Raw genomic sequence first — 27540 nt, forward strand, 5'->3', positions numbered from 1 at the left:
TTGTCCAAATCCTCTCCAAACAAAAATGAACCCCTAAAGGGAAATTTACTTAACTTAGACTTGGAGGCCGCATCTGCCGACCAACCTTTCAACCAAAGAGAGCGGCGAGCTGCAACTCCCAGGGCCAAAGATTTAGAAGATGCCCTCAACAGGTCATACAGAGCATCGGCTAGAAAGCAGAGCCCGTTTCAATCTTTGCCACCTCGACATCTATAGCTGCGAGATCATCCGAAGATCTATCCAGGACTCTCTCGGCCCAACGAAACAGGCCCTGGCCACTAAAGATCCGCAAATGGCCGCCTGCACTGCCAAAGAGGAAACCTCAAAATTATGCTTCAAAAGAGAGTCCAAACGCCTGTCTTGCGTATCTTTAAGCGCCGTTCCTCCATCTACTGGGACTGTGTTGCGTTTAGTAACCGCAGAGACCACAGCATCAACCACTGGGAGCTTAAGAAGTGCTTTATCAGCTTCGGGCACCGGATATAGACGAGACATAGATCTAGTAGGCCGAAAAGCAGCATCCGGGACCTCCCACTGCGCTTTAATGACATCCCAAATGTCCTCATGCATAGGAAAGGTCTTGCTGGAAGCCCTAGAGCCCTTAACCAACAAATCAACCTTTCGGACTTGTGAAGCTGGAGGCTGATCATCAAAATTTAAAGTAGTAGCCACCATAGCAATAAGATCCTGTAAATCTTCCTTATGAAACACTCTAGCCACCGAGGGATCTTCCCCCTGGCCCAAAGGAACAGTGTCAGGATCTAAAGAGGAAGGATCCTCCCAAGCCAGCTCATTAAGTGCCGGTCCTAAGTCTTCCTCTTCCTCCAAAAAGGGCATGTCTGAACTATGCTCTGGTACCAGATCTGAAGGAAACTCACATGTCCTAGGCTTAGCTGCAGTAGGAACCGAACTGCCCATAGCCCCTGACAGCCCCGCTGTAGCCCCTGCCAGCCCCGCTGCTGAACCCTCTCGCTGCATCAGGAAGGCCTGGTACATCTGAATAACAAACTCAGGGGGAAAACCTCCTCCCTGAGTGGCTGTCGAATGTACCAGGACCTCCGTATTTAAATCTCCCAAAATCGCGGAGTTTAAAGGGCCAGACGCGGCACCCGACGTTGAAGGAGCAGGAGACAAAATGGCCGCCGTTCGCGCCACTTTCGCTGCGGGCGCTTCAAGAAGTAAGCCAGAGGCCTCCGAACTAGGAGCGAGGGAGCGCGACGGCGAAATCGGAACCCCCGACGGAACCGAAGACAAAGTCGGCGGAGGAAGAGAAACGGCGGGCATGTCAAGCGCTGTACAAAATTTACAGGCGCCGGAGGCATTAACCCCCCGACGCTGACAGACTGCACATCTTTTCAACTTTTCCGCCATCGCGGAAACAAGCGAGCACTCGCGAGAAAGCGGCAACGCGGTTCGCGCCTTTTTAAACAGCCTATTTAGCAGCTAAAAGAACCCCGAGGGCTGACAGGAGCAATAAAAGGGTACTGGCTTGCCTTCGTTCGCTTCCCCTATCTCGTAGCTCTTTTTCTTTTTTTTTTTTTTTAAACAGGTGCTGAAAACCCCACACAAAGTTGAAACCAGAGCTGCCTGACAGAGCTGCCTGCTCGTTAAGTCAGCGGGGAACAGATAACTCAGCTGTTCAGTTCTTTTTTTTTTTTTGTTTAAACACTGGCTGCCTCTCCCAAAGGCAATACTCCTTTACAATGAAAGGGTAGCCCTTCCCTTAATTATTAATAATGCCGTTAGAGGATACACCAGAAGGGAGATGGGGAGGAAATAGGGGGGAGGGACTCGGGGCACCCGAGTTTAACACCCCAGAGGCTGAACACTAAGGCACTTAGTATCAGGAATGACCTCAATAAAATTCCTGGGCACAGAAGAACCAATAAAGAAAATATCTACAAATACCAAAAAGAGAGACTAATAGGCTCACGTCCTACCTGCTGGGAGACTGAGAAAATACTGGGGCTAGGGTCACAGGACCAGGGCTCTCATTGGCTCTCTAGAGTCAGAGTTTTTTTCTCAGTCTCCACCTGCTGGTAGGCGTGCACAACCCATCAGTCCAATCCTGGGCCGGTCCGGAGGGACGCTAAGGAATGGAGGGTTAAGTGCCTTGCCCATGTGTACAGCACAGCGTAGGTCTAGTAGTGCTACAGAAATGATTAGTAGTAGCAGTAGGATCCGAAGTCTAGAAGTAAGCCTTGGCAGATGAATCCGATTACATTTTTTTGACTGGGAGACCAGAAAATTGAATCGAGGGAGAGCGTTAGATATGGTGTGCTTAGATTTCAGCAAAGCCTTTTACATGGTTCTGCTAAGTGACTTATAAATAAATTGCATGTCCTTGGTATGGGCTCCAAAGTGACTTACTGGGTCAGGAACTGGTTGAGTGGGAGGCAGCTAAGGGTAGAGGTAAATGGAGTTTACTCTGCAGAAAGGGATGTTACCAGTGGTGGAGATCATCTTGGTATGGTTATTTTTAATATATTTTTTTAAAGTGATACTGCTGAAGGGAAGTCTGGTAAGTTGTGACTCTTTGCGGATAATATCAAAATCTGTAACAGGGTAGACACCCTGGAAGATGTGGATAACATGAGGGACCTAACAAAGTTTGAAGAACGATCTACAGTTTTACAGCTATGATTTAATGAGCCATATGAATGCTTGAATGCACAAGGAGAGGAATGACCAACAGGGGAAAAAAAAAGAAACGATAGTGTCTCTGTATAAGACTGGGGTCACCTCATTTAGAATACTGTGTACAATTCTGAAGACCTCACCTCCAAAAGGATATAAACAGGATGGAGTCAGTCCAGAAGGAGGCTGCTAAAATGGTCAGTGATCTTCATCATAAAGCGTATGGGGACAGACTTAAAGATATCAATGCACGCTTTGGAAGAAAGACGGGAGAGGGCAGATATGATAGAGACGTTTAAATACATATGCGGCATAAATGCACTGCAGGAAAAGTCTCTTTCAATTGAAAGGAAGAACTGCAATGAAGGGTCATAGGATGAAGGTAAAAAGGGACAGACTCAGGAATAATCTTTACTGAAAGAGTGGTGGATGTGTGGAATGTGCTCCCAATGGCGGTGGTGGAGATAAGGACTAAGTAAACTCAAGAAACCGTGGATCAAGAAGGAAGGGATTGAAGAGTTTAGCAGTTAGTAGTAGCTTGCCTTTACAGCCTTTCAATAACTACATTTGCTTATTTCCGATCTGAGGAAGAAGGGCAACCTTCGAAAGCAAATCAAGAAATATATTAAGTTATGTCCAATAAAAAAGGTATCATCTTATTTTCTTTTCCATGTTTTATTTTGTTTGATTTCTATTAATAACTATATCAAATGCCGTATTTCCATACCTAGTACTTACAACCCTTTTCTTAACGTTACATAGTCCACCTTCAGTGGACTACTGCTAGTTCTACACAGCCTGCCAGACAGGCTTCCACTTCAAGCCTGTTAGAGCAACCTGCACAGCACCTAACTCCTGCCATGGCCTGCTGAGACATTAGGTTATTATTTTTCAGCTCTTTCACATGTTGCAGCCAAGACTCCTCTGTACTTATTTTAGGTCTTCTTGGTGCTGGTTAGGCTCAATACCCCACACTGAAGGAGATTCCACACATCTGCCACCTATCCTCGCACCTAATAAGCACTATAGCTATTTTTATTCAACAATTTACACAAAATGTATATAAATGGTAAAATAACAGAACTGCACATCATTTATTATCAATTTAACCTGACTCGTATGTAAGAGCAAATGACAGTATGCATTAACAGTTCTGTATGGAAATGTTGCTTCCTTGTTCTCTTCCTCTTCCGTCTCTTTGGACCCATCCATGATGGTGTAATGTGTAAGACAAGCCTGGATGGACAACGAACTTAGAACTACCTTGTCTTGAAAATAACAAAAAAGAGCCACCCCAGTGGCTGAGATGGCAAGTTAGTTTGTAAAACGTTCCAGTTCAATTCCCAGATTAGGACCTCGGCACTCCAGGGCAGCTGGGGGTGCTTATACTGCAGAGGCAATGGACTAGAGTTTATATATCACGCTTAAAAATTCAGCACCGAAACGAAACTCACCTAACTGCATTCTATAAAGTATACATTAATTCAGGCATACTTTATAGAATAAACCTATATTTCCACATGGTTTATAGAATATGCCAAGCACCCATCTGCACGATTAAATTTAGTTGCAGGCAGTTACGGCAAGCAAAACCTGGTGTAAATGCAGACACCTAAATCAGGCACAGATCGGGTGCATTCTATAACTATATGCGACTTAGAATGTAGCGCAGCACATTATAGAATACGCCTAGACAATTCTGCACGTAGATTATAATTAATGCCAATTAGTACCAATAATTGCTTAACTGTCAATTATGGAATACACTTCAATTTCCACACAGAAATCTCGGTGGAATATAGGGGAGTGTTGGTATCACTGTGTACAGTTAGAAACCTAGGATGGCCAATTAGGAGCTCACGATTTCAAATTCTAAAGTGAGCCAGGCTACTTATGTCTTCTGAGCCAGGATTATCACTACTGTTGCATACAGGAAAAATTTCCTCTGCTTCAGGTGATGAATGATAGATTGAGTTGATCTTGTATTTTATATTTTTATTTGGCAATTGTTAATTAAGATTTAGTCTTTTACGATTTTGCTGATAGATTTCATGACATATGTACATCACAAAGTAGGCAGTACGATGAATAAGCTTCAACAAACAAAAATGAAATCTTTCTGTAATCCCAGTTCTCAACATCATTCTTCTCCTCCATTACTAACTGTGGTGAAACAGAGTTTTCAGGCCTGTGAATTCTATAAACATGTTCATGAACAGTATCTCTCTTGTTTTGCCAGCAGGTGGTGGTGGGTCGCTGTTTTTAAAGCTGTTGCAAAGAAAGCTGCTTTCTTTTGTTTAAACCCTGAGAGAAGGCAACCTGCAGTGCCATTGGCCAGACATTTTCAAAGTTGGTGCTCTGGGCTCTGATTGGCCCTGGAGTTCAAGCCAGGAAATACTGGATTTTCCCCAGTCTCAGAGAGGGAGTGCAGAGGGTAAACATCTCTGCTCTGAGACCCTGTTCAAGAATTGTGAGCAGTTATTTTCCTGAAACTCCTCAGGTAGTGACCAAGTGTTTAGATAGCTTTAATAGTGACCCTTATTCAGTTACCTGTTATTGCTTGTTGTTTTTCCACCTCTTTTATATCATCCACTGTTCTATTTCTGTGATAATAAACCCATTAGTTTATTAGCGCTGATGTTCTGGACTAAGGATACTGGTGGTTTGTGTTTTTGGTCTGTGTGTGCTTTCTAGGAACTGAGGGATCACTGGGAGTGTCCTAGAAATCGCTGGGAATAAGTTGAGAGTGGGAGACTAGCCCAGAGGTAAACGGGACCCAGTCAGTGGGAGGAGGGTGAAGTGCAGAGCACATGCCCATGTGCTGGTGGAACTGAGCAGTGCTGGGGACAGACCCTTCAGGCAGCCGTAGGGTTAACCCCAGGTGGTTGATAGGAGTTTTGTGACACTAATGCTTTAACTATTCTATCTTGGTCTTATACAAAGGTTGTTGTTCCAGCAAAGATTCACAGCGGTTAACACTGAGAAGAAATCCTGCACATTGGAGTGAATTACAAAGACTGTCTTGTACAATCTAAAAAAAAAAAAGATTTCTCAATTTACTTATCAAATAAATTTTTTCGAGCCGTCCAGTAAAATACATAAGATGATAAACTCTTCAGAGACTTAGGCAATTTATTCCAAAATTGTGCTCCCTGAAAAGGAAAAGAACCCTCAAGAACTGATCTTAGCCACATATCTTTTAAGGTAGGATAGTACAAATGAAGGGTTCGATGGAAACACAAATTTCTACCAGAAGAAGGAATCTCAAGCAATTTTCTAAGCCCTTCTGAATTTAGACCAAAAATCGACAAAGAATAGACAAACTATTTAAAATCTGATTATCCACCTTTTGCAGTAGTTAGAATCGGACTTTTTTCACCATTACCAAGCCAAAGCAGCTCACTACTAACTAAGCAAAGATACATAACCAATATAATCCTCCTTTCTGTATTCAAACCATTAAAACTCTTCCTTCTCTCAGCTCATGTCCCTCTGGCATTCCCCCCCCACTCCACCTCTTTCTTTCCACTTTCAGGGCCACGAGCAAGTAGTAAACCCTGGCATGGACTAAACACTTTTTTCCGACGACTGACCGGTAGCAGCTAACGAAAACGGAATGCAGATGAGCAAACTGTGTAGAAACCCTATTGTAATGAGATGCACTTACCTTTTCCGATTGCCTTAACGCTGGAAAATCTAACGAGAGGCCTGTACCTCTCGTTGGGGCTGCATGGGATTGGAAAAATTATTAAAATGTAAAAAAAAATAAATAAATAGGGGGCAAAAACGGCCAAGTGCTCGTCAGGAGCGTCCTTTATGGACGTTCTTCACTATATATTAAAAAAAAAAAAAAAAAAAGTCAAACAGGTTCCAATGCTGTTTTGATAAATGTTCAATAAAGACTTCATACAACTTAAAAAAGTGGAAAAAAAATCCAAGTGCTCGTCCTTTTTTTTAAATTTTTTTTAACAAAACTATTAGTGGGATACGAACCCACCACCTCTGGATTACAAGACCGGTGCTCTAACTCTACTTGCTTGCATGTTCCTCCCTTACTTCCAAGGTCTCTCAACTGAGTGAAGCACGGCCAAAAAGGACGTTTTTATTATTGCCCGGGGGGGGTGGGGGGGTGGGGAGGAGCCGCCCAAAATGGATTTTTTTTTAAAGTGAAGCTTTATTTAAAAAAAAAAAAAAAACAGGCTCCAAAGCCACAAGCTCTTTTTTGGACATCATTCAACCCCGGAATAATAAAAACGTCCTTTTTGGCCGTGCTTCACTCAGCTGAGAGACCTGGAAGTCTCTGAGTCAATCACATCACCTTCTCTTGTTCTTCTGCTCTCTCTTTGTCCACAGTCATGACTCTCAACTCTTTGGTGTCACATCTTTTAGCCCTCTTGGTCTCTCTCCCATGACCTCAGGGGAAAAGGCTGTAATCAATGCTTAAGGGCGACAGCTAGTAGCCAAAGCCAGGGCCCATAATTGCTGGGTTTGGGGAGGAGCCGTGGTGCACATCTTTTAGGTAAGGCTGCTCACTGCAATGACCAAATTGGGTATGTTGGGGAGCGGGACGAATATAAAATAGGAGAAAAATACACAGAATAGCTGTGAATGGAGGCTCGTGGCACCAGATTCCATCTCTGCCTCTAACCTGAGCTGGAAGTACAAAGGAGTGTAAGGAAACTGCCGACTCAAAGAATAAAACAGAAAACCATGAGAGCAGTAGTAGCTGAGCACAGGGCTAAAGAATGGAGCTTCTCGACCATAACTTACCTCCTCTTCCTCCTGCCCTGGGTAAGTTTGTGCAATAGTCACAGAAGGGAAAGGGAAATGACACTTGATATACTGCCTTTCTGAGGGTTTTTGCAACTACATTCAAAGCGGTTTACATATATTCAGGTACTTATTTTATACCAGGGGCAATGGAGGGTTAAGTGACTTGCCCAGAGTCACAAGGAGCTGCAGTGGGAATTGAACTCAGTTCCCCAGGATCAAAGTCCACTGCACTAACCACTAGGCTACTCCTCCACTAGCAACATTCCATGTAGAAGCCTGCCCTTGCAGATCAGCAACGCGGCCGCGCAGGCTTCTGTTTCTGTGAGTCTGACGGCCTGCATTTGCTTGTTCAAAGCCTCATTATATGCAGGCATCGGCTAATCAAAAGCATCGCTGAAAAGAAATAAAGGCCAAGAACACACTTCTCACTTCAAAACCATTCATATGAAGACAGCAGTATCTATAATTTTATCCACTTACAAGTTCTGCTTTCTTTTAAGAAAAACAGCAGTCTACTGCTATTGGATTAGAAGGGAGGCCAAAATACTGCTCTGATCTAGACACCCCCATCACCAGCTAAAGAAGTGCATGCCTGAGAAATCTATGGCTTATCTCAGCTGCAAGAGGTGCCAGTGTGTATCTGACCAGGGACTGGAACGCAGGTCACACATAATACATCCCTGATGACAACTGGCTGGAAAAAGAGTAAAGGCTCATTAGAAATATCTCTGCGATTAAACTGTAGGGGAGACTCTTTTGAACGTATTATATAGCAAAGAGAGACACAGAACAGGTGACATCCTCGGTGAAGTAAGGATCCAGTCAGTTTTTTTTTTAATTCACAACAAAATCCCCCTCCTTACAGGGCAGTCCCATCACATCTGCAGGCTGACAGGGCATAACCGGACCTGCTTTATCAGACATGTTCCCAAGTCACCATAGAGGCTCAAGAGGAGGGGCTCATTCACAGATCAGGTCCAGAATGGGAAGTCAACAGAGGTAGTGGATGGTTAAGCAACAGTTCCACCTCTCCAGCAGAGGATCCTTACCCAGCTGCAGGCTGAAAACCTTTCTACAACGATTCCAGCACTTAAGAGACCAAAGCCCAGGGGGTACTGGCACAACTGAGGATTGTTGAAAGAGTCACATAAGCACACCTCCCAAGATCTTCCTGAGACTCAGCTGCTATCAGTCACTTTTAGGCGTTTCCCAGTGCCTTCACTGTCCTGCTGCGGGGACCCTTCACAGCCCTTCCATGTGCATGTCTCCTGGTTGGGCTGTGTGGGGAAGGTCTGACCAGCCCCCAGCACTTGTCTGACGGTCATGTTGATGCGCGAGTCATGCAAGTATGCAGCACAGGTCTCCCAGTCCACCTCCGAGCACGGGTCAATGATGGAAGAGCCAGTGGGAAAATCTTCAGAGAGAGACAGGGTTAAGCAATATGGTAAAGCCGTTCCCTCTGGGCAGGGTACGATGCGAGGAACTGCATGGTGTAAGAGGCGGCTGATACCAGACATTACCATGATGTCACCGCTGTGCATGAACATGGGAAGAGGCGTCTCCTCTCTCTTCAAGCCCCCCAGCAAAAATATCGAGGAGTGTCCAAAACTAAGAGAGAGAAACAAGAAAAACAAAGGAATCAATGTTCAATAAAAAATGGGACAGAGAGGTGGGGGAGGAGTCAGACTGATGACAGAGAGGAGATGTAGAGAGCTACAGTTTAGCTGCACTTTGGGGGGAGGGGGGGGGGGGGAGAGGAACGGATAACAAAGCAGTGAGGCAAGGGGGAGAAAGGGGCTGTATGGATCACACAATTTGGAGTTTTACTAAGGTTTCCTAAGTACAGGAAGCATTACTTAGTAAAAACTTGATATAAGAGAGGACATGGACATAAACAAACTTTCTGGGGTTACAAGAACATAAGAAAAGCCAGCCTAATCCCCGTTAACTAAGCTTAGATACATTTGTGAAATGGAGAGATTGACGGCTCTGAAGAGAAAAACACTGCCTAAATGGCAGAGAATCTGGGACCCTTTTTTGAATAAGTGTTTGGAATAAAGAGAAAACGAGCGTATTCGATGGTAGACTGGGAGGACGGAAGGGAGGGTGGGAGGGAGCTGAAGAGTTCGATAAGGGGAGGGGATTAGGATTACTAGAAGGGGAATGTTACTAAGTAAAACTAAAAATGTTTGAAGTATACTAAGCTCTGGATATGCTATTGTTATATGGTTGGCTGAACTGTTTGGTACACAGTCTCCGCTACGTAATCTACTTGTACTATGCTGAGATGTGTAATGTTTATGTTTGAATAACAATGTTCAATAAAGACTTCTATAAATTAAAAAAAAAAAGAAAAGCCAGCCTGAGGCAGGGAAAGGGCTAACGAGCTCAGCACCTTGTCTCTGATGGCTGCCAGACGGGGTCACAAAAAAATTGATCTATTTCTCATAGTTCATGTTCAAAGATTAGCTATGGCTCTCCCAAATCTACCTGGCTAATAACTTCCTCCATGAACTTGTCTAATTCTCTTTGAATCCTGCTACATTCTTGACTGGCAACAGACTCCACAGTTACAAGCTGAGTGAAAAAAAAAAAAAAAAACCCAACAACTTTTCCATGCTTTGTTTTCAATCTGCTGGTCATTAGTTTCCTGGAGTGACTTCTTCTGTTTGTGTTATTTCAAGGTTAAATGACTGTTCTCTATGATTGTATAAATTCCCATCATATCCCCTCTCAGTTGTCTTTTCTCCAAGCTGAAGAACCCCAACCTGATTAGCCTCTCTTCATCAGGGCTGAATTAGGTTTTATCATTTTTGGTCCCTTCTCTGAACCTCTTCTAGTTGCACTGTGTATTCTTTCTGGGACGGGATGACCAGAATCGCACACGGTACTCAGGAAACAGAGGGACCTATACAGACTCATCATGATATTCTCAGTTTTGTTCTCTGTCTCTTTCTGAATAAGCACCAACATTCTCTTTGCCTTTTTTGGTAGTTGCAACATACTGTCCTCAATGCCTCCAAGGTCTTTTTCTTGGATGGTGACTTCTAACTTTGGTGACTTTGATCCTGGGGAACTGAGTTCGACTCCCACTGCAGCTCCTTGTGACTCTGGGCAAGTCACTTAACCCTCCATTGCCCCTGGTACAAAATAAGTACCTGAATATATGTAAACCGCTTTGAATGTAGTTGCAAAAACCTCAGAAAGGCAGTATATCAAGTTCCATTTCCCTAACTCAAGAGCCCAGAATTTTGTACCTGTAAATAGGATTACTTTTTCTTATGTGCGTCACTCTGAACGCAACCGTATTACATTTCATCTACCAGTTAGATGCCCACTCTCACAAGATCTTCTGCGGTTTCAATAACTTTAAATAGTTGCAAATCTGATCTCCCCACTTGCTATTCCTTTCTCTGCATCATTTCTGACTATGCTCCCATACAGTCCCCAGTACAACTATTTAGAAATGTGAACACTTTATCACACGCATTAATCGTGTCAAGCTGCTTGCTCCTGGATCCGCTATCTTTCTCTCTTTCCTCCTCTCCCAGACTCTTTCTCTGTCTAGCATATTTTTCTCTCCTACCACTGCTCCCCTCCCTCCCCAGTGCTCCTGCACCTTGTTGTCTCCTAGCCTCGCCCCTTCCTCCCACCGGAAGCTTTTTCTCTCCTATCACCCTGCTTCTCTGGCATCCCATTCTCCAAACCACCCCCACTGCCGCATGTGGCCCTCCAAACTTGCCTTGTACACATAGCGGCATTAAGCACATGCTGCTCTGCTCCTCTGTAACTGGAGCCTGGCTCCCTCTCTAGTGTAGCATCCCGCCTCATCTGATGAAACTTCCTGTTTCCTGCTGCAGGAGTCAGACGCGACCAAACGCGCAAAAAAAAAAAAGTAATCGCAATCAATCACTAAAATTTTTAATCGATGTACAGCCCTACTTTTAACCCTTGGTTGACCAGCAGCCCAAACAACTCCCTCATGGGCTTTTTTTACTTCAAAATTTCTTACCTCTACAGAAGCTTCTTTTCGGAGTCTCTTTCAGTGTGCCTTATTACTGTTTTACAACTAACTTGCCAGTGCTTGTGCTCATTTTCTGAAAGGCCCCCCTTTTGGGCTCATTGCCGCTTCCACCTCATCATTAAACCATGCTGACAGTCATGCAGCCTTCCTCTGACCTTTTGGGATGCCTGCAATATATTTTAGCTGGGCTTCCAAAATCATCTTTTCTAATTTCCTTGTTTTATCTATCATCTCCTTTAAAAATGAAATGCCACAGCAGTGGTTTTCTTTACGGCTCCCCTTCCAGTGATTATAACACATTTGATTACATTGTGATCGCTGTTGCCAAGTGGCCCTTGCACCAAATTCAGCCTTTCCATTAGGGACTAGCTCTAAAATTGTTTCACCTGCCATTAGTTCCAGGATCAGCTTTCCAACTCCCTTCCCCTCTGGCACACCAGTTACCTGAACGATAGGAGAGGCTGGGAGAGATCTAGCTCCGATTCATCCACATGGATACCCAGGGAGGAGTCAAAGTGATAGTAATTAAGGATGCCAGCCTCTGCCTTGAAGTTTGAGAATCCACATGCAGCAGCCACATGTTCAGAGAGGGCAGCCAGGTCTGTAGGGAATGGGGAACGGTGATCTGAAGCATACCTCTAAAGGGAAGGAAAAAAAACAAAAAACAAACTCTGAATCTACCTAATGTCCAGTTTTTCTATTGTCAAGGGACGCTACAAAACCTGCCAGAGACAGTATATCATAAGTTTACTCTGGTGCCACCACATCCCCCGTCTCCTGATGCAGCAAAAGGGGGGAGGGAGATGAATGTGGAGCAGAGGTTAATGCAGTGACAGAGGAAATGGCAGTCACGTATTATCAGTGCTGTAACATTCAGATATTCCTCCAGCGACCTCATTCATTTGACGTATGGGTGCTATGTCCGTGCCGGGGGTTTAAATGAACACTTTACCTCCGAGGTGGTAGTTCAGCTCATGCCATTTCCCTGACTCTATCTATGACAAAACCTGTAGCGGGACTCTTTCAGCAACTGTTCCTACTATCATACTTGCATACCTGAGGAAGGGAGAGGAAGCGCTACCATCCATGTCAACCTGATGACGTCGGCACCGGGGGTTTAAATGGACACATCTCTCTGAGGTGTTGTGCCAAAGGGGCATGTCCTTTTGGGCACCCCTTAATAGCCCTCCACCATAATACCTGTACAGTTAGCAATACTGTGCAAGGACCCTGAACTATTCATGACCTTGTACATACACAATCTGATAGCCTAAGCAAGTCAGTACATACAACTCATTGCAGCTGGACTCACCCAGCTCCCATGAGGATTTGTAGTAACACACATGATGCCACCATCTGCTATACAGACACTGTGTACCAGGGAATGATAGATACCTCGGACATCCTTATGGTTCTGCAGCCTGATTGGTTTCCTGATGATGTAGCAAAAACACATCCTTTCTATGCTGGGAATAGAATTGCAGTGGGAAGCACAGAAGCATGCGTTTACACTATTGTAAGATAACCTATGTATTTAAATACGAACTGCACAAGGCAACTTTGGGAAAGTATCTGACACAGTCCCTGAGCAGTGCTTTGCAGCCAATATCTGAGAAAGGACTTTCCCCTCAGCTAACGATACTATTTTATTGCCTTTGTCAGATTATTCTCCTGTACTGCAAGTACCTTACATTTATTGTGGAATCTATAATATTCTTTCTGCCATACAATAACATTTTCTACTAGTAAAAAATGCCCGTTTCGGAAAAAAATGAAACGGGCACTAGCAAGGTAATCTTCCCCCCACCATCCTCCCTCCCTCCCGAGTTCCAGACCCCCCCGTCCCTCCCTTCTGAGTTCCACCCCTCCTCCCTCCGTTACTTGGTTGCGAGTTTGTGATGAAAGTTCGCAGCGCTCTCCCCGCTGCTGTCACTGAATCTCTGGAACTCGTGTGTTGTGCCTTCGCCGCCCCGCCCTAGACATCATCGCATTTTGACGCAAGGGCAGAGCTACAGTGACTGCAGGCCAAACCGGATATCTCGGGCGCCTCATCCGGCTTGAGGCTTCATTGGAACGTTGGAGGTGCCTTTTATATATATATATATATAGATGTTGTATACCTGATATTGTTGGTTGTGTTTATCCCCCGAACACCTCCCTTCTAAAAAGTAGCCACGTAAGGGCCTCCAGGGGAGCTACCCGGCCCCCAAACCCTTCATGTGTAATATATGTTTTATTTTATTATAATTGGTTGTATCCTTTTTAGAAATGGATTGTCATCAAAGTATGGGTATGTATATCTTTACTTATGGTAGGGTGGGAGGTCATGTTTTCTCATAGGAAGATAATGTTTAGCTTTAAAGCATCACATTCTTTTTTTACAAGCTTTGCTAGTGTAAATTCTAATCATAATATTTTACACCGGTTTCAAGCTAGTTACAGCGCAGAAACAGGTTCCCTATTAGACAAGGCCAGATCTTTCTTGCAAAATAATCATAGAACTCTGTTACTGCAGTTTGATCTTCAAGCGCATTTGAGTTAGTAGATCATGATATTTTGTTGTTTGAGCTTGAGAATATCGAAATTGGTAAGGTATTTAATTGGTTTAGAGGTTTTCTTCTATCGAGATCTTATAAGGTTAAATCAGTCAATAGAAATAGAATAAAATAAAGCATAGAAAAGAAAATAAGATGACACCTTTTTTATTGGACTAACTTAATACATTTTTTTGATTAGTTTTTGAAGGTAGCCCGTCTTCATCAGGTCAGAAATAATCTCCCTATAAGGTTAAACAAACTTATTCAGATAGCTTGAGTAACCACAAGGATCTCTTAACGTTTTTTTTGCATAGTTTAGGTTTAACTCTTGAGTCACAGGGATTTCTAGGCTATATTTATGCAGACAATATTACTGTTATGATTTCTGTTTATCAGGCCATAAATCAGATAACTCTATTTTTATTTTGTTACCCTTGTATCCTACATTTTCCCACCTTTACTGTAGCAGCGGCAAAGCGCTTGGGTCTCATTGCTTCTTGGCTATTGAATCATAGGCTTAAACGTTGAGAAAAAGTTTCTGTTCTTTAATAATAACCCTGATCCTTTATTAGATCATACTTACATCAAACAAAATACATATTTTCTTCAGCAATTAAGATCTTATGGGTACATGTCGATCACACTGTTTCTTTCGATTTTCACTTTAATGCCTTAGTTAAAAGTTCTTTTTTTTTTCTGCTTAGGAAATTAAAATGCTCAAAGTACTTCTTTGAAATGGATAAATTTAGATTTCTGGTCCAGTCTAATATTGTCAAAGTTGGATTACTGCAATCTCATCTATCTAGGAGGCATTAAACAAAAGTTAGAAAGCTCTGGACAATAGAGAATATGGCAGGTATGTCTGATATGTTCGTTGAGAAAATCTATAAAATTACATTGGCTCCCTAGAAAAGCCAGGATTGTACTCAAGTTCGCATTGGCTTTTGTTTTTTTAAATTTAAGGTCTTAGATGGTATTTGCTGGACAATTTTCAGTTTGACTCACTATCTAGAAGTAGGAGAATTGTTAACAATGACCCCTTTGCTTTCATGAAACGTTGTTAGCCTAACAAGCTCCTAAACTTTGGAAGGAGATTTCTGTATGTTTCAAGTAAGTATATTCTCATTAGTTTTTTTAGAAAGAATCTTAAAACACGACTTTTTCGGAATTATGTTGTGTGTTGTACTTCACAGTGATTATTTAATTTAGATGTTTTAAATCCTGGGAGTATGTTCCGTTTTTCTTTTTTTTTTTTAAATTGAAATGTGAACTGCTTAGAACATTTTGGTTATAGCAGTATATAAATTTATTTATTTTGCATTCTTGTATCCCACTATTATCCAAAAACAAATTTCGGTTCAAAGTGGCTACATTTAGTGGAGTTACAGTGCTGTTGTGCAATGTGGGGAGGGCATCTATAGTTCCAGTGGTTATTCATAGAGTTTTTGAAGAGATAAATTTGAAGGTAGCGGTAGCTTTAGTTTTCAGCTGCAGAGATTTGGTGATGTTTATTCATATAGTTTTTGAAAAGGTAGTTTTGAAAGGAAGGCGTTTCTGAGAGCAGGAGAATATCTTGTCAGCAGTCCTGGTGCAATACCACAGACTCCAGCTGATCTCCTGCTTTTCTCTCATTTCTCTGCAACTAAGGTTATCTGTGCTGTTGAACTCCGGGACTATTTCTGCCTCCACCTGTCCTGGGAGGCCCGTAACCTCTTATTCTAGAGTGTTCTTTTAGCTGAAAAATATGCTGTCATATTCTCCATCTTCTTTAGGTCCTTCAGTATAGGGCTCTGGATGAGACCCTCCATTTTGGTAGCCTCTCTGGCCTGCCTCTAGCTTGTCCATGTCCTTTTGGAGATACACCCGCCAGAACTGGATACAGGATTCTAGATGAGCTGTGTTGGCGGAGGGGTGTATGAGGAATGTGTGTGTGTGTGTGTGTGGGGGGGGGGGGGATGCATGTATGTTGGTGGTATTGGATTGGGGGAAGGTCTGCTTTCATCTCTCATCCCCAAGAATAGTTTAAGCCAATGGATCCCAACCTGTGGGGTCCATGAGGCCATCACAGGGGGCCACAGGATATAGGAAAGTGAAAGAAAATCATCCTGAATAAGACTACAATCTGTGAAATTACAGCTAGAAGCAGCAGCAGGATTGATGGGGGAGGGAAGAGCAGCAGCCATGCAGCATTAGGAGCATGGAGAAAGGTGGCTGCGTAGCCAAAACCCAATAGGAGCTCCATGACTGAAAAAGGTAGAAGCTCTTGAAATCAGCAAGAGTTACGGGGGCATGTAACACCTGAATTACAAGCATGGTGGGGGTGACCTCAGTAGTAGCAGCACAGGCCAGAAGTAGTAGGGTGAGGAATGACAGGGAAGCAGCAACAGATAAGGGAACAGACTGTGGTAAAGAGAAACTCCAAATAGAGAAACCTGTGGGAATTGGCTAGGAGGAGAGTGTGCCTGGGACGGGTGGCAGTAGAAGAGAAAGAGCTGGGGACGGAGTCAGGGGTCCTTGAATGTTTTGGGGATTGATAAGGAGACTGCATAAATATAAGGGTTGGCAATTCCTGATTTCAATTATTACCAGTGTAGAATCTCTTTCATTGAGAACATGACTTGTTGAGAAGTCACGTCATGGCTTTGTCTTCCCCGAGTGCCCCTTTAAACCTTCAGTCATCTAGCAGTCCAACTGATTCTTTTTCTGGTTTCTTGCTTCACCAATCTACTACATTTCTTTGAAGGGGTGAACAAACACGTGGATAAAGGTGAGCTGATTAATATTGTGTATCTGGATTTTCAGAAGGCGCTTGACAAAGTACCTCATGAAAGACTCCAGAGGAAATTGGAGAGTCATGGGATAGGAGGTAGTGTTCTATTGCAGATTAAAAACTGGTTAAGGATAGAAAACAGAGAGTAGGGTTAAATGGTCAGTATTCTCAATGGAGAAGGGTAGATAGTGGGGTTCCGCAGGGGTCTGGGCTGGGACTGCTGCTTTTTAACATATTTATAAAGGAGCTAGAGATGTGAGTAACTAGTGAGGTAATTAAATTTGCTGCGGACACAAAGTTATTCAAAGTTGTTAAATTGCAAGAGGATTGTGAAAAATTATAAGAGGACCTTACAAGACTGGGAGACTGGGCGACTAAATGGCAGATGATGTTTAATGTGAGAAAGTGCAAAGTGATGCATGTGGAAAAGAGGAACCCAAACTATAGCTACGTGATGCAAGGTTCCACATTAGGAGTCACCGAACAAGAAAAGGATCTAGGTGTCATCGTTGATACGTTGGAACTCTGTTCAGTGTGGTGGTGGTGGCAGCAGCGGCTAAGAAAGCAAATAAAATGTTAGGAATTATTAGGAAAGGAATGGAAAACAAAAATTTACTTCAATTCTTTGAAGGAGTGAACAAACATGTGGACAAAGGGGAGTCGGTTGATATTGTGTATCTGGATTTTCAAAAGGCGTTTGACAAGGTACCTCATGAAAGGCTACAGAGGAAATTGGAGGGTCATGGGATAGGAGGAAATGTCCTATTGTGGATTAAAAACTGGTTGAAGGATAGGAAACAGAGAGTGGGGTTAAATGGGCAGTATTCACAATGGAGAAGGGTAGTTAGTGGGGTTCCTCAGGGGTCCGTGCTAGGACCGCTGCTTTTTAATATATTTATAAATGATTTAGAGATGGGAGTAACTAGCGAGGTAATTAAATTTGCAGCAGAGGGACGACTTCCGGTTGGGGAATGGAGTAGAGAGGCGGAAGGTGAAGCTACTCCGGGACACGAAGTGATCCGCACTCGTAAACAGCGTCCTAAACGAGAATAAAACGCTTATTTGGAAGCGGGAAAGAACCCTGCACGGGCGAGAGCCAAAAGTTGGAATCGCGAGCCATGGCGGCAAAATTAGGGCGGAAAGAGCCCAAAGATCGAGCGCGCCCCGGCGAAAATAAAATGGCGGACAAAGGAGCGCCTGATTCGCCCTCGCCTAGTTCGCTATGGGCCGCGGAGATCACTGAGGAAGTGAAGGCGGCAGTGGAGCAGACGATCGATCAAAAGCTGCAACTGATCTTAGATAAGCTGGACGGCATGGAGGAGAGGCAAACCACACTGATGACTGAGCTGCACGAGGTACAACAGCGAGTGGGGCAGGCAGAGGAGGAGATCCGGAAAGTTGCAGAAGAGCACCCGAAAATGACCCGTAGGTTGGGAGAGCTAGAAGCGAAACTGGAGGATCTTGAGAATCGCTCCAGGAGGAACAACCTGAGACTAGTGGGTCTACCAGAGAGCTTGGGGGACAAAAATCTGAGTGCTTTCCTTGAAAAATGGTTGCCAGGAGCGTTGGAACAGCCAGATCTTGAAGGCAAGCTGAGAATAGAACGGGCACACCGGCTGGGACCCAGACGTGACAACGCAGAGAGACCACGGGTGACCATATTAAAGATCCTGAACTATGCTCACAAAATGGAGATTCTGCAGAGCCTGAGAGCAGGGAAGAAACTGGAATACCAGGGGAAAAAAATTTTATGTTTCCAAGACTATTCACAGAAAGTATCAACAGCCAGAAGGGACTTTGCCCCCATCTGCTCAGCTTTGTTTGATCTCAAATATAAGTTTAGTCTCCTATATCCAGCAAGACTGAAGGTGATTCACAATGGCCAAGCAGTCTTTTTTGAAACAGTGAGGGAGGCTAAAGATTTTGTGAATAAACTGACAGGAGCAAGCGGAGGAACACCTGGAGAGAACAATGGTTGAAGTGAACGCCAAATAGTGGATCGTGATGAAAAGCTGACAGAAAGATGGGGGTTAAAGACAGCAGAAACATGGAGGAGACATTGCTTTGATTAATACACATGTTGATGGTGACTCGCCGTTGCGAGTCAAAAGGACTTCTGGTTGTGGTTATGAGTAGACTGCTTACTGGTCAAGGACACCAGAGGGCGGCAGCCCTCAGAACAATAAGAGTGTGTCCTAATCCTGGGGACACGGAAGCTCACGTGCCATTGGGCATGATGGGGGTAAAGTATTCTAGGGGGGGAGAGGGGGGGGAAGGGCTCAAGGGACAGAGGGGAGGGAGGATTAGGAAGCGAGGGGCAGGTCAAAGGAAGGCTAAGAAGAATGAGCGAATGTGGGCGAGTGAGATGTATGTAAGGAAGATGTGGCTGTTTGATAATAAGGGTGGGCGAAATGTAGACAAAGAACTGAACCCGGGAGGTGGAGGCTGGGACACCTCCGGGGTGTATAAAAAATGGAAAGCAGAATTGGAGTCACACACTAATATACAGGGATGACAACTTTAAAGATTGTGACTTGGAATGTGGGGGGCATTCACTCACCAATAAAGAGACAAAAAATATTGAAGGTCCTTAATGACCAGAAAGCGACAATAGCCCTCCTACAAGAAACGCATCTGACACACATAGAACATGAGAAACTAAAGAGATGGTGGGTGGGAGAGATCATAGATTCCCCGGCAGTAGGAGGGAAAGGAGGAGTGATAATTTTGATTCGTAAGGGACTGCATGTAAAAATACGGAAAACGGTAAAGGACACCAGAGGGCGGTATGTTCTGGTGGCCTTGGAAATAGAGAGGCAACCAATGTTGATATGTAACATATATGCACCTAATACCTTTGAGAAGGTGTTTTATAAGACGCTCTTGAGCAGAATGCAGGATATGGGAGAAAACCCCATAGTGATGGCTGGCGACTTCAACGAAGTCAGAGACCCGCTACTAGACAGATCAAGGCCGACGGGGAGGGAGCTGTCCAGGGGCCAGAGGGGATTGGGGGTACTAGAGGAGGCGCTGGATGTGATAGATGTCTGGAGAACCTTGCATCCATTGGAAAAAGATTACACGCATCTGTCTAGGGCCCACTCCACACTGTCCCGCATTGATTACATATTGATTGCAAGGGAATTGCTAACACAAGTGCACAGAGCTGAGATAGGACCAATAGCTGTCTCTGACCATGCCTGGGTGTCGATGGAGATGAGACTGGATAATAGCGCGCAGAGGACTTTCTCTTGGCGCTTCCCGACATATCTTTATCGAGATAGACAGTTTCAGCTGCAATTAAAGGCGAGATGGGAACAGTATCAAGGGGAAAATGAGGCCCATAGGAGTGATCCGGTCCTTTTTTGGGAAACCGCAAAAGCGGTTCTCCGAGGTGAGACAATAGCCTATAATAGTTTTCAAAAGAAAGTACGGAAACGAGAAGTACTGAGATGGGAGAAGAGGGTAACAACCTTAAGGAGAGAATATGGCCACACTCAGACACCAGAAGCGCGGGCCCGGTTGTTAGAGGCGCAGCAAGCCTTAAATGAACTGCTGCAGCAGGCAGCGCAAAAATCTGCAATGTACTACAAATATCAATTATATAAATTTGCTAACAAAGGTGGGAGATTCTTGGCTAGGCTACTGAAAAGACAGGCGGGGTCTAGAAAAGTGTTATCCCTAGCTAATAGCCAAAAAGAGTTGAAACACACGGATAGTGCGATAGCGGAGATCTTTAGGCATTTTTATGAACAGCTGTATAAGCGGCAAGCAGAGGTGGTGACCCCGAGTACAACATATCTGGATAGTGTGGAGATACCAAAGTTGGAAAATGCAGACCTAGAGATTTTAAATGCAGAAATATCAGAAGACGAAGTAGATTGGGTAGTGCAGCAGAGTTCCCTGGGGAAGACACCTGGGCCGGATGGCCTCAGTAATGAATTCTATAAATTACTTAGACCAGGAATTGGACGACAGCTAACAGAAGTATTCAATGAAGTGGTTAGAAGGGGGCAGATGCCTGAACATATGAATAAGGCTAATATTACGGTAATACTGAAGCCACATAAGCAGGCACACTTACCGGAATCTTACCGGCCTATCTCTTTGTTGAATTCGGAGACGAAATTTTTAGCTAAGATTCTGGCGAATAGACTGGCCCGGTTTCTGCCGACAATGCTGGAAGAATCGCAGGTGGGATTCGTGAAAGGTCGAAAAGTGGTTAGGAATCTGAGACGAATACTTGGGGCACTGGAAAGAGTAAGAGACGAAGGTTTGCCAGCCATGTTAATAAGCTTTGATGCCGAGAAGGCCTTTGACAGAGTGGACTGGGGCTTTTTGTTTGAGACCTTATCGGCCTATGGCATAAAAGGATTTTTCGAAAAAGCGGTAAAAACGTTATACACGGAACCTAAGGCGAGAATTAGTGTCAATGGGCTATTCTCCGACTGGTTTGATATAAAGCGGGGCACTAGGCAGGGATGTCCGCTTTCGCCGCTGCTGTTTGTATTGACCCTGGACCCGTTACTGAGGGAAATTAACAACAATGTAGAGATCAAAGGAGTTCGGATCCTGGGTCAGGAATTTAAAACTGCAGCATTTGCAGATGATTTGCTGGCGCTGATAACCGAGCCGAAGAACTCATTGACCCGGTTGTTGGAAAGCATGGAGGAATACGGGGATTTTGCGGGTTTTAAATTGAACCTAGAGAAATCAGAAGCCCTAATAAGTGCTGGGGTAGATCTAGAGATTTGGACTAGGACAAAGATTCGACAGGCGCACATGGAATTTAAGTATTTGGGAGTGCAACTGTCGATGGATCCGGCAAATTTATATAAAAGTAATGTCCCTCGATTAATTGGGGAAACTAAAACACAACTAACAACCTGGGTTTCATTACCGCTATCTTTTCTTGGTAGGATTCATCTATATCGTATGGTCATATTCCCGAAATGGTTGTACATGTTGCAGATTTTACCTCTTAAACTGCTGGCTAGAGATCTGAAAATTCTGCAGAGGCACATAGCATGGTTTTGCTGGGCGGGGAAAAAATCGAAAATGAAATGGAAATATGTGTATGGGACTCAACGTGAAGGTGGATTAGGCATGCCTGATTTAAAAGATTATAACTGGGCATGCATGGCTAGACATTTAAGAGATTGGGTTTTGCACTCGACAACATACACTGACATAGGTTGGGAACAAGCTTTGTTTAGACCATGGTCCTTAAATTGCTTATTACACACTAGAAGAGTGAAGATACCAGCTCCTTTCCAAAATAGTGTGCTTTTACAACCTCTGCGATACGCCTGGAGGATGCTGTTGGGTCTCTGGGGGCAGGACCCAGAGGCCAGTGTGCTGTTACCGATAGTGGGGAATGTAGATTTCCCGGCGGGCAGGGAAAACCGAATCTTTAAGGACATGGAGAGACAGGGAGTGATGTTACTGGAGAGTTTTCTTCAAGTAGATGGGTCGCTGCTGACCTATGGGGAGTTTGAAAGGAGGTGCGCAGGCGGCTCACTGGCGAGATTGGCCTATTTACAACTGGAACACTACTTTAGAAGCTTGCCTAGATCTGCGATCACATTGGAGTTTGGGAAGAAGATTAGGGATTTTCTGCAAGGGGATGCATTAGGGCAAACATCAATCTCCTGGTTTCACAAGGCGCTGAAGGATCTAAAACCCCCCAAAGATGTCAAGGAGGTAGTGGGGAGATGGGAACAGGAGCTGGGAAGTTCATTTGCTATAGAGAAAGTAATCATAGCACTAAAAGGGATGACAGGAGTAGTGCATAGTGCTGAACTGCAAGAATGTCATTTTAGAACAATACATAGAGCATACTTCTCTGGCAAGCAAGCATGGCATGCAGGGATAGTGGAGGCCGATAGATGCCGGAAGTGTGGAGCGGCAATGCCTTCTTTGGCACATGGGTTATGGCAGTGTCAGCGAATTCGGGGTTTCTGGACAGCTCTTGCCCGGTTTGTGTCGAGGGTTCTGAAGTGTAGAATACAGTTCACTTTTGAACGAATCATGTTTAGCTCGCCAAGAGTATGGGCACGGGGTACAAAAGAAGAGAAGCTATTTCTGAGTAAGTCTTGCATTCTGGGGAAGAAATGCATATTGAATCATTGGATAAAGGACATACCGCCCTCCTATTGGTATTGGAGGAATAAATTGCACGAGCTTATGCTGTGGGAAGCCAGAGGTGCGCGATTTACCCCCAAAAGAAGGAAGCATTTCATAAACATTTGGACTGCATACCTGAATGTTGTAGCGCCCAGAGTTAGAAGTCAGGTATTGAATGAGTTGGAATGAATGGGAATGAATGTGGAGCAAGAGAGAATGATGAGTAGGGAGAAGTACTGGGGGGGGGGGGGGAGAGGGAGGGGGGGGGGAGGGAAGAGGAGGGGGGACGATGCTGAGACATGCACCGCCGACATTTGACCATATGGGAATGGTTTTAGTCTGCTAAGGATATTGATATGAACAATAAAGCTGTATGATTCGTGGTAAAGATGGAGATGGTAGATGAAGGGCTATGAGAAACAAAGCCCTGGGCAGTGGGTCGTGCATATAAGCTACTGCCTCAGGAGGAAGAATGTTCTTAATCCCAATGTCTTGAACGAATGCCCTATGGATGGTAGCACTGTTTGAAACTGGCTTGAACATAGCGGGAAGGGAAGGGGGGGAAGGGGGGGGACGAGTGGATGGGAGGGGGACGGGGGGAGGGAGGGGGGGGGAAAATAAAGAAAATGTTCACAAGCTGATTTGAACTAGCATATTGTTACTTGGTTGAATATCTCTCAGTGTATAACATGTTTAACTGTTGTTGTTCTTAATAAAAAAGATTTAAATATATAAATTTGCTGATGACACAAAGTTATTCAAAGTCCTTAAATCGCGACAGGATTGTGAAAAATTACAAGAGGACCTTACGAGACTGGGAGACCGGGCGGCTAAATGGCAGATGATGTTTAATGTGAGCAAGTGCAAGGTGATGCATGTGGGAAAAAAGAACCCGAATTATAGCTACGTCATGCAAGGTTCCATGTTAGGAGTTACGGACCAAGAAAGGGATCTGGGTGTCGTCGTCGTCGATAACACACTGAAACCTTCTGCTCAGTGTGCTGCTGCGGCTAAGAAAGCGAATAGAATGTTGGGTATTATCAGGAAAGGTATGGAAAACAGGTGTGAGGATGTTATGCCATTGTATCGCTCCATGGTGCGACCGCACCTTGAGTATTGTGTTCAATTCTGGTCGCCGCATCTCAAGAAAGATATAGTAGAATTGGAAAAGGTGCAGCGAAGGGCGACTAAAATGATAGCGGGGATGGGACGACTTCCCTATGAAGAAAGACTAAGGAGGCTAGGGCTATACAGCTTGGAGAAGAGACGGCTGAGGGGAGACATGATAGAGGTATATAAAATAATGAGTGGAGTGGAACAGGTGGATGTGAAGCGTCTGTTCACGCTTTCCAAAAATACTAGGACTAGGGGGCATGCGATGAAACTACAGTGTAGTAAATTTAAAACAAATCGGAGAAAAGTTTTCTTCACCCAACGTGTAATTAAACTCTGGAATTCGTTGCCGGAGAAAGTGGTGAAGGCGGTTAGCTTAGCAGAGTTTAAAAAGGGGTTGGACGGTTTCCTAAAGGACAAGTCCATAAACCGCTACTAAACGGACTTGGAAAACTCCAAAATTCCAGGAATAACATGTATAGAATGTTTGTACGTTTGGGAAGCTTGCCAGGTGCCCTTGGCCTGGATTGGCCGCTGTCGTGGACAGGATGCTGGGCTCGATGGACCCTTGGTCTTTTCCCAGTATGGCATTACTTATGTACTTATAATGTTTTTGTATCACTCCATGGTGCAACCGCACCTCGAATACTGTGTGCAATTCTGGTCATCACATTTCAAAAAAGATATAGTGGCATTAGAAAAGGTACAGAGAAGGGCACCGAATATGATAAAGGGGATGGGTCGACTTCTCTATAAGAAAAGGCTAAAGTGGCTAGAGTTCAGCTTGGAGAAAAGCCGAATAACGGAAGATATGATAGAGGTCTCTAAAATAATGAGTGACATGGAATGAGTAGATATGAATCAAATGTTTATTCTTTCCAAAAATTCTAAGTCTAGGGGGCATGCAATGAAGCTATAAAGCAGTAAATGAAAAAAAAAATCAGAGAAAATATTTCTTCACTCAACGTGTAATTAGATTCTGGAATTTGTTGCCAGAGAATGTGGTAAAAGCAGTTAGCTCAGCGGGGTTTAAAACAGGTTTGGCTAGCTTCCTAAAAGAAAAGTCCATAAGCCATTAAGATGGGGAAAATCCACTGCTTATTTCTAGGGATCTTGCCAGGTACTTGCAACTTGGATTGGCCACTGTTGGAAACACACACCCTGGTCCCAGACAAGAGCCATCCTTAATGTATATCATCATGCATACTCCAAATTCAGCTCCGAATCCTAGAAAAGCTAAACATCTTGACTGCATCAACTCTCCTGTCACCACCTACAGGCCGACCATTCCCTGAATGCCTACTGCAGGTCCCATGTCCTCAGGTGGTCAGTGAAGGCACTTAACCATCTTCCCTTTTTCTCTTCCTGCCACCAAGTCTATTGTTCAGGGGGCAGAGCCCCCTCTGGGGTCCCCTACCACCCGCACACTAGGTCCATCACGTTGAAGGAAAGAGCTATACTAAACTCTCTTTTTCCTCCGCCACCTTTTCTTTGGTTACTGGCGCTCCTCTCCTTTTCCTAACCTAGACTGTAAACCGCTTTAAACGTCCCCTCGTTAGGAAGTATCGTGTATCAAGCACCACTGTAAAGAACAAACGATCTGCCGAAGTCAAGGAGCAGATACAGAAGGCTAGTAACAGAGCCTACCTTGGTGTCCCAGTTATAATGATAGCCCAGAGTCACCCAGCGCAACTTCTCCAGCAAACTTCTGGACTCCCGCTTTCTTGAGCCTTTATGCCTGGAAAAAAAAATTAAATTATAATTCATATGTTTCATACATTCTCTGACCTCCCCCCTTCCTTGCTGGCTGGTTTTTGTTGGCTCTTTCTCCCCTGATAGTAGGAAATGCTAGATAGTGAGGGAAGGTCAGACTAAAATATAAAGAGGGTGTGTATGAGGCTGGAAGGTGACAGGAATTTAGGGAATGCCTCTGGCAGAAAAGGATACAGGTTCCTTCAAATCTATTCTTAACCAATCACGAACCACTAAAGGTTCTGCGAACTCCAGACTTCGCGCCTTCTGTCTCGCTGTACCCTACGACTGGAATAAACTTCCTGAGCCCCTACGTCTTGCCCCATCCTTGGCCACCTTTAAATCTAGACTGAAAGCCCACCTCTTTAACATTGCTTTTGACTCGTAACCACTCGCCTCCACCTACCCTCCTCTCCTCCTTCCTGTACAAATTAAATGATTTGATTTGCTTACTTTATTTTTTGTCTATTAGATTGTAAGCTCTTTGAGCAGGGACTTTCTTCTATGTTTCTGCAGCGCTGTGTACGCATTGTAGCGATATAGAAACGCTAAATAGTAGTAAAGGGACATTAGAAAGGTGAGGAATGGAGCCCTGGTGATCATTCTGTTTCTGTTCGATATCTTTGTCAGCGATGATATGAAAGGATTAGGAGGAAATGTATGCGTCTGTGAATGCTCTGAAGATCTGCAACAGAACATAAAAATACCCATACTGAGTGAGACCGATGGTCCATCTAGCCGGTATCCTGCTTTCAACAGTGGCCAATCCAGGTCACAAGTACCTGGGAGAATCCCAGAGTAACAAGATTCCATGCTACCAATCGCAGGGTGAGCAGTGACTTCCCTACTTCTATCTCAATAGCAGACTATGGACTTTTCCTCCAGGAACTTGTCTAAACCTTTTTTAAAGTCAGATACGCTAACCACTGTTACCACATCCTCTGGCAAAGAGTTCCAGAGTTAACTATTTGTTGAGTGAAAAAATATTTCCTCCTATTTCTTTTAAAAGTATTTCCATGTAATTTTATTGAGTGTGCCCTGGACTTCTAGTCTTTGTACTTTTTAAAAAGAGTAGAAAAAAAAAAAAAAAGATTTACTTCTGCTCGTTCTACACCACTCAGACCTCAATCATATCTCCCCTCATTCGTCTCTTTTCCAAGCTGAAGAGCCGTAACCTCTTTAGCTTTTCCTCGTATGAGAGGAGTTCCATTCCCTTTATCATTTCGGTTGCTTTTGTATGAAACGTTTCTAGTTCCGCTATATCTATTTGCGTATTGGTGACCAGATCTGAACGCAATATTCAAGGTGAGGTCGCACCATGGAGCAATATAGAGGTATTACAGTATTTTCAGTCTTATTTACCATCTCTTTCCTAATAATGCCTAGCATTCTGTTTGCTTTTTTGGCCGCCGCCGCTCACTGAGCAGAAGATTTCAGCGTATTTTCTACACCACCTAGATCTTTTTCTTGGGTGCCCTAGCATCAGGTAACTATGATTTTGATTATTCTTCCCAATGTGCATCACTTTGTATTTGTCTACATTAAATTTAATCTGCCATTTGGATGCCCAGTCTTCCAATTTCCCAAGGTCTTCCTGCAATTTTTCACAATCCATATGTGTTTTAACAACCATGAGTAGTTGTGTGCCATCTGCAAATTTAATCACCTCACTGTCCGATTTCCTTATCATTTATAAGTATGTTAAATAGCACCGATTCCAGTACAGATCCCTGCGGCATTCCACTCTCTTCCATTGAGAGAAATGGCCATTTAACCCTGTCCAATTCCTAATCCACAGAAGGACATTG

The 27540-nt window shown here is 44.0% G+C and overlaps 1 protein-coding gene across 1 annotated transcript in view; it reads right to left on the reverse strand.

Annotated features, from left to right (window-relative positions):
- Positions 1-8030: 8030 nt before the first annotated feature.
- Positions 8031-27540, reverse strand: part of LOC115458955 (nucleic acid dioxygenase ALKBH1-like) — a 32074-nt gene continuing 12564 nt past the window's right edge. Inside the window, exons 4-6 of the mRNA XM_030188812.1 lie at positions 25628-25718; positions 11879-12072; positions 8031-9018 (exon numbers count right to left, since the gene is read on the reverse strand). Coding sequence (XP_030044672.1) covers positions 8589-9018; positions 11879-12072; positions 25628-25718 — 715 coding nt within the window. The 3' untranslated portion in view covers positions 8031-8588. The remainder of the gene's footprint in view (positions 9019-11878; positions 12073-25627; positions 25719-27540) is intronic.

The sequence above is a fragment of the Microcaecilia unicolor genome, unplaced genomic scaffold, assembly GCF_901765095.1.
Source record: "Microcaecilia unicolor unplaced genomic scaffold, aMicUni1.1, whole genome shotgun sequence".
NCBI classification, from domain to species: domain Eukaryota; kingdom Metazoa; phylum Chordata; class Amphibia; order Gymnophiona; family Siphonopidae; genus Microcaecilia; species Microcaecilia unicolor.